A 7,999-nucleotide genomic window follows, 5' to 3' on the forward strand; every position below is an offset into this window, starting at 1 on the left:
CTCGAGTCTAGTTTAAAGCTCTCCAAATGAGCCCTGCTAATTCCTGTCCCAGCATCCTTTTCCCCTGTGAGATAAACCTTTCCCACATATTACTGTCTAGACTGGCATCTTATAAAACTAGCCATTATCAAAGAACCCAAAGCCCTGCCAGGAGCACCAGTCTCATAGCCAAGCATTTATGGACTAGATCCTTCTATTCCATCTCACACCACCACCCGAAAATGGAAGGAGGGAAGAGAGAATAACTTGCACCCCAGATTCTTTTACCAACTGTCCAAAGGCCTTGAAATCTTTTTTCATTACCCTCATACTATGGGATGCAGCTTCCTCCTCACCTGCCTGGAACATCAGTAGTGGGTAGTAGTTTGTTGAGTGCACCCTGACCCAGGCTCCGGGTAGACTACAAATTTCCCTATGATGAGGGTCAGCTCTGCACATTGGACCTTCTGTTCCTCTCTGAAGGGAACTGCCTACTACAATTACCCTTCTTTCTTTCTTATACAGAGGCAGTCTTGAGATGTGGAGTCAACTGCCTCTTCCTATGTGACCTACCTAGCAGTATATAATGAGAGTATATGCTCAGCTTAGCCCAGCAAATGGGCATTGATGTGGTTACTACAGCAGAATCTTCTGGGGAAAAATGATGGTGAACATATAGTAAATATGTTGAAACTAAAATATTAAATTCAGCTTCTACTGTTTTATAGACTAAATTTGTGTAGAACATCAGAGGAGAAAAGCCCAAGTCCAGTTTTGCCAAAAGACTCTGTTCAGAATGGTTCTGTTTGTTCAGATCTTCAGGTAGGAAAGAGGCAATCTCATTTGGTTTGCTATTACGGCATTTTATTTGGCAAAGGATAATTATGAGGAAATCTAACAAAACTTGTATTTTTTCATGTTTTAGGTATACAGGAAAATTATATAAATATTATTGAAAGAAGCCAAGTAGACAAAAAAGAAAAACAAAACCAAACAAATCTAAGATTAACATATCTTCGCTTGGATTCCCCATCGTGCATTTGACAAGAAATTCCAATTTATGTGAAACTTCTTATCTAACTGTAAGAGGTTGATCAATGACAGCTATAGGTAGAATAGTACAGTTGATACCTAAAATCAGAAATTAGTAATAAGTTAATAAGAATAAGGGTCACAGTTTTTAGGGGCTTACTAAGTTAATAAGAATAAGCTTCACAGATGTTAAGTCTTAGGCACTTATCAGGTGTTAAGTCACAAGAATGGTATTTGTTGAGATAATCATGAGAAGTTTAGGAGACAATGCCCTTGCTCTCAGAAGATAAAGTGGCAAGACCAGTGCAAGTACTGTTTCATACTGGTTTTGTTATTCAGTTTGTAAATGCAAAGAAATGTAATGCAAATGCAAAGGATTTCCTGGAAATGTAATGAACATATATTATCTGTGTGGATATAACCTTTGTCTGGAGCTTCTTCACTCCCCCTTACTAGGCAGACCTATCCTCATGAGGGTGCTTGACATGCATCAATCATTAAAATGGAATGCTACTTCTAAAACCTTAAACTCTAGTTTTAGAAGTTTCATCAATTTGCTGATTTTACAATATCAGAGTTTTCTTACCTTTTTCTTCTGGCGTTGTTCTTTATGTGTGTTAAGTCTTATCAATAAGCACAAATTTGACACAGTAGAACAGAAGCCAATTATTTCAGAGGGATAAAGTGTAGCTATCTGTTAAGGCTTCTTACATGATATTAAAACTAGATTTATTGTTTAATTAATGGATTTTATTTCCCTTGGAGTAGCATTGTGCCCAAGTTTATCTCAGAAAGGAAATGCTAATTATCTTTTTCTGCATCAAGCACGCTAAGATATGCTGGAACTCTAATGGTGGGTTGTTTTTTTTTTCCTTTTCTGCGCTCAGCATTCTTTTGAGAAGATGCAAAGATACTGGATAAAGTCTTCGTCCTATTCTTTTGAAAGCAGCAGGTTTTCATCCTTTAATACTGTGTGAGCCAATGCAGGTAGGATGCAGGAACAACCACAAAACCATGGATGAAACGCAAAGAGTAAATTTAGCTCCATTCCCTCACAAACTGGAAGATCCCTGAAGCAGCACCCGAGCAGAGGCACACAAGCAGGGGCGCAGGCCCTGCAGAGCTCAGTCCATGCTAGAGGCTCACCAAACCTGCTGTTTTTGCATGTATTTCAAGGACTCAAGCAGGCATAGTTTACCACTGTGCTTTGATCTTTCCTACAGCAGGACAGAAATCTCAAGCATACTTAAAGGCACCCTATCAAACATATCACAGACCTATGTTACCTAAACACAGAGATTGTACTTGTCAAGCACACAAGACTAAACAACAATTAGTATGGTATATGTGTTTTTGTACACCCCAGCTGCAAGTCACTTGAGCATGTTGACAATCCTCCTCGACTATCTTCCATTACATTCCCACAAATACTACTTGAGTACCGTGGGGTGCTTTTCCTTTGATAGTAGTATTCTATCCAAAACAAACTAGTTTTGACAAAAATAAGTTTTGCTAATTGCCCTATAGAAAGGCATCTCCACTTTTGTCACATGGTGGAATAGGCATGTACAGTAGAAGCACTGTTAAATTCAGTTTTTTTTCTTTGTGCGGAATGACCTCGGCCTTCTTAAACTACCAGTTTATGAATGATTCATTTCTGCAGTACATATGCTTCTCTATTTGTGGTCATATCTCATGGATAAATTTTCTTAATTTGTATTCATTAACAGTAATTCATCTGTATTTCCAATGCCCTTTGTAATTGGAAAACAGGATGAAGGCATTGTGTGACAAACTTTGGAAGACCAGAATTTTCTTTTATGATCTACCTGATTATGAAGGAGGTTCTAAGACTATCTTGTAGAGAATGTTAAAGTAAATTGATAATACTGAATAGCCACTTTATATCTGAGAACATATCTAGTCTAGCAATAATTCAGTTTTGACAAATGTACCAAGGCCCTTCTTTTCTCCTAACCATTCCCTCCTATCTCTGGGCTTAGAAACATTTTCAAGACTAGAAAGAGTTCACAGAATCCCTCACAAAACTCTGACTACTGGTACTGTTACAGCTCTTTTCCCAGCATCCAGAGCCTGTTTATGAACTCAGTACTGTGCCTTATACACTGGTCTGTGCCTGGCCTTATTGCATAGAAAGAGAAATAAATTCAAAACATAGTGCTTTAATTCTCAGGATATCTCAACATCATTCGGAATGTACTTTATGTTTAAAAAAAACAAACAAACAAAACAAAAAAAAAACACAAACACCAACAAAAGTCTGCACTCCTTAAGTTTCCCAGTATTATCCAACATATACTTGCAACTCATTTTCAGTAATAAAAAAGCAAAAAATCATGTTTATTTTTAAAAGGGAAAAACGAGCTTGAATACCATTTTCCTTCTGCTACTCCCCACCTCCTGTATTTCTTGCTGCAGGGATATTTTATTGCCCTGTTTTAACACCTGGACTAAAGGTTGTGCTGCTCCTGTGCTGGGGCCTGCTCCTGGGAACTGATCACGGGCTGCGCCTGCCTTCGGGAGCTCCCGGGCAGGGGAGCGGAAAGCCGCGGCCCCAACCCGCACCCGGGCCTACCGCCAGCTTCAGCCAGGAGCCTGAGGAGTGGGGAAGACGCTCTCCTCGCGCACACCCAGCCACACACGCACACCCAGCCACACACACACCCCCCCACACACCCCTCCCCCCCCCCCCCACACACACGACACCTCCTCCAGCCGCTCGGCCAGGGCTCAAGCCACACCCGCGGCTCTTCCCCACACCTCTTCCTCTTCTTCACACCACCTCTCGGGGATGGGGAGAAACGGGCGGTCGCTAAGCACATGCGAGGCTAATTACGCCAGCTTTCTCCTCCCCCCCCCGCCAGCCCGGTGGGGATGTAGCTGGTGCCCCCAGCTGAAGAAGGGGGCGCGGGCGGTTCGCGCTTAACGCCAGAGCGGCTACCTCCCCGCCATCAGGTGGCGGCTACCTCGGCCGTGTTGGCGCCTCCACCGGCACCGGGGAAGGCGGGAGCCTCGGCCTGATTGTCCGGAGCGGCGAGGTGGGAAGAAGACAGGCGGAAGGGGCTGACAGCCCTCGACCAACTGCGGGAGGGGGAGACCATAGTGCGGTGCAGAGAGGGGAAGCGAGAGGCTGCCAGGCATAGGCTGCAGAGAGAAGGAAAGGCAGCTTACCTTGCTGAGCACCCCACAGAGCTCAACAGGCAGCCCAACCTCGGTCTCAGGGTCCTCTTCAGAGCCAGAGGAATTCCAACTCTGATTGTCCGACATAGTCGAGCAGAGAAGAGCCCAGCGACCCCTGCCCACAACAGCTTCAGTCTCCTCCTACTGAAGGGACGGGAATAGCAGACTCTACCTGAGCAGCACTGCGCCGCACCCGCAATGCCACCAGCGCCGCTCGCCCCTAACAGCAACTGGCCGGCGCGGAGACACGCAAGCTCGCGTTCCTCCTTCACTGTAACTCCACGATCCCTACCCGCGGCAAAAGCCACAACATAAAGGTAGCGAGGAGAGAAGGAACAAGTACGCGCCTGCCTGCCTGCCGCGCACTCAAAGCACAGCAAACACCACCATCTTACATAAAGCGGTTACTTTGTGCCTCTATTTATCAGCTCCGCCCCTCGCCTTCCCTCCGAGCTCGCCAGCTGGGCCGCGCGGTGCCTGCCGGGAGTTGTAGTCTTGTTATGTGCAGCAGTAAGAGTGAAGACAGTTGGTTCTCGGAGACGTAGTCCGCTGTGGTGGCTGTCTTCCTCCTGTTGGTAGGTGGCCGCCATCTTGGTTTCGTCGTTTCTGTGTCGCTAGCGATGGTTTTCGTCTCTGTAACCCGATGAGGTAGGGCGCTCTGTTTCCTCTGCAAGGGAAACGGTGCTATTTAGGAGGGTGTTTGCTTTTTTTTTTTTTTTTTTTTTTTTTTTTTTTTTGGGGGGGGGGTAGGATTGCGCTGCATGGCACTGGAGCGAAGAGACCGTTTAGGCCTTCGCCCTGCAGGTGACAGCAATTGTGGGTTCGGTGCAGCATGCCAAGTAGCCGTGCTGTGTGGCTGCAGGCAAATGGACTCAGCAGCTCGCTTCTTCCAGGCTGCTGAGATGCCTCTGCGCTGCCTTCTTTCATTCCGCTTCACCAGCTCATCCCAGAGCTGTATTATGAGCAGAGGGAAAAGTGGCAATCAAGCAGTCTGCATCAGCCATGAGGTAGTGGTGTACTTTTATTTGCCTAATATTTTGACAGTTTAGGGAATGAAACGATAAACGCTGTTTTCTTCAGAGCGCCATCTGAGATATGTATCCTTGCCAATATTTATGGGTGGAGAAAGGAAAAAGAAAAAAGGCAGTTAAACGTATCTCTTCACAGTTGATGAACAGATGTAGTAGGCTGGGAAGGACTGGCCCATCTCCTTTCTCGTGATTTCTTGGAAAAAAAAAAGTGCGTTGAATACTGTTAGTTGGGGAAACTCCAGTTTCGGAACACACACATCGTAAGAGCAATGTCGTAAAATTGTATTTTCTCTGACTTCCTCCTTGTGACAAATTATTGTGTAATTTTTCCTTGTTATGCTGCTTGAAAGTTTCCATTGAGGGACTGTTTGGTTTGGTTTTTTTTTTTTTCGAAAGATCTCTTAGCATTGACATAACTATTTATATGTGTCATGGAAAAATTTTTTACAGAGAGGGTGGTAAAATACTGGAACATGTTGCCCAGAGAGGTGGTAGATGCTCCATCCTTGGAAATATTCAAGGCTAGGCTGGACAGGGTTCTGAGCAGCCTGGTCTAGTTGAAGATGTTCCTGCTCATTGTAGGGGGGTTTGACTAGATGACCTTTGAAGGTCCCTTCCAACCCAAACTATTCTGTGATGCTATGATTCTATGGTTTAACCCCAGCTAGCAATGAAGACCATGATAGCTGCTTATTCACTCCCCAAGTGGGATGGGGGAGAGAACCAAAAGGGAAAAACTCGTGGGTTGAGATAAGAAGAGTTTAATAAGACCATAATAATAATACACTGCTGCGAGAGCGAAAACTCATGGACTCCACACAATCCAACATGAATTCAAGCGAAGCCATTTATTACAGAAACAAGCCTCCTTATATATACATCTTGTTGAGGCCCTGAGGCCTCACTCCCACAACGGGTGTTGTTTTTCAGCCTTCGGGCTGGCCTTGAGATTCCTTTGGCTGGTTCAGAAATAAATCTCCATCTAATAGAAACCCATCCAAACAACAACCTCAAGAAAATCCCTCCAATCTCCCACAGTTCTCCCTTTTTGGTTTTGAACCAGCCAGGCCTTGTTTACAATGCGCAGAATCATCTTTGAATTACACTGCAACATACAACATATGATTAACAACAATGATTACAGTCACATATAATGTAGCTAAGCCTTACATAATAAGATCAAACAACTACCCACCTGTCCTGGTTTTGTTAAAATCAAGTTTCTCTTTCAGTGAATTTTGCCTGTCAACTACAGCCTTCGTATTAACTGCATTTTCCTGGAGAACCAGACACATGTTTTGGTAAAACCTAGCAATGGAATGCAAACTTATTGATAAGCATGGATGGACATCTCGCGAGAGGGGCGACGAGAAACAACTGACCAACTGTGTATAACATTCCATTCACGTGAATACTTCATATAAAATGGGAGATCACGAGGATCTCGTCCCTTTTCCCTTTTTCCCTATGGCCGACATTAGGACAGGACCTTGCTAGTCGTCCCTGCGAACTGAGGCCTAGTGAGAGACTGTATCCAGCTCTGGTTGGCTGTGGAGTCTAATCCAGGACTTTGGGTGCTGGCTCTGCAGTTGCTGAGACTTTCAAGATTGGTTTTGTATATTTTGTATTATTTTCTCTATTCTTATTAGTAGCATTAGTAAAACATCTTTAATTTTTTCCAACTCTCTTCTCTCTGTCCTTCTTTTTCCCTCCCGATCGCCTGTCCTTAGTGGAAAGGGGGGAGAGGGAGGGGCAAAAGGGGGAAGTGAGGGGAAAGAGGGGGTTAACAATACATCTGCCAGGGTTTCATTGTCACCCCGCAATCTTAACCCTTGACAGATAATTGGCGCCCAACGTGGGGCAAGAGAAAGGGGTATATCTGGAGATTTTTGGCTTTTCTACTGCTCTGACCTACCTTTCAATTTTCTTGGCACGGTGCCAACTCATAGAGTTGTGATACTCGCGTGTCTGTTTGCTTCGGATATTATTTAGTGGTATTAAGGCAAAGTGAATTCCACTGATTTTAAGATGTTATGGCAAAAGTTGTATCAGTTATTTTCTACATTGTGCTCACTGATTCCATATCTGTGTTGGGCCTTCTTTTTAAATCGAACTATTCATTATATAACAACAAGGAACTGGACAATGCTCATGATGATACTGTGTGGTTTGTCACTAGTTTATTTCATTATACTGCAGCCGCTAATGAATTTCTACTCGCTTCTGCTTTACCTTGAAAAGCCTCCAGGAGAGATTAAAGAGCAGTACGGCTCTGTGTTTGCTAATTGGTCAAGCGAATCTTTAGAAAGGCTGACTAACAATACTTTTGTTTTTTCGCTAGGACAGTTCGCAAATGTTTTAGAGAGCTTTGATTATCCTTGGAGTTTTGATAGAACTGTGATGGTATTATCTGGTTTGCTGAATGTGTGTCAGTTTGTGCTTCTGTTAAGAGAAATGGCGTTCAACAGGAGGTTTGCGTCTCTTTGTTGTCCTGAGATTTGCAGTGCGTCTTCGGAAGCTTTAGTAAAAAGCACTCCTGGCCGCTCGAGAAAGAGCAAAACAGTGAAAGCTGCCGTTGCAGCTGCTGCCCCCGCCACGGCGCCTTCGCAGGCTGAAGCTACAGTTCCTCCGCAGAGTTCTTCTGCCAAGGTCATTTCTGATAACAATAATTCTGCAGCCTTAAAGGCAGCCCCCCCTTCTTCACACACTGGTCACTGTTGCTGCTGTAACCATAGCGATCACTGTGACAGTCATTC

At 44.3% G+C, this 7,999-nt stretch overlaps 1 protein-coding gene across 2 annotated transcripts in view; it reads right to left on the reverse strand.

Moving 5' to 3' along the window:
• The window catches only part of LOC308051393 (ceramide transfer protein-like), a gene marked incomplete at its 3' end in the record, with an annotated part of 150,221 nt that extends 145,627 nt beyond the window's left edge, over positions 1-4,594 (reverse strand). For both annotated transcript variants that reach the window (XM_080361823.1, XM_080361822.1), the window contains exon 1: positions 4,204-4,594. In XM_080361823.1, coding sequence (XP_080217949.1) covers positions 4,204-4,299 — 96 coding nt within the window. In that variant the 5' untranslated portion in view covers positions 4,300-4,594. The remainder of the gene's footprint in view (positions 1-4,203) is intronic.
• Positions 4,595-7,999: the final 3,405 nt, after the last annotated feature.

Source organism: Nesoenas mayeri (assembly GCF_963082525.1).
Source record: "Nesoenas mayeri genome assembly, chromosome: W".
In the NCBI taxonomy this organism is placed as follows: Eukaryota; Metazoa; Chordata; class Aves; order Columbiformes; family Columbidae; genus Nesoenas; species Nesoenas mayeri.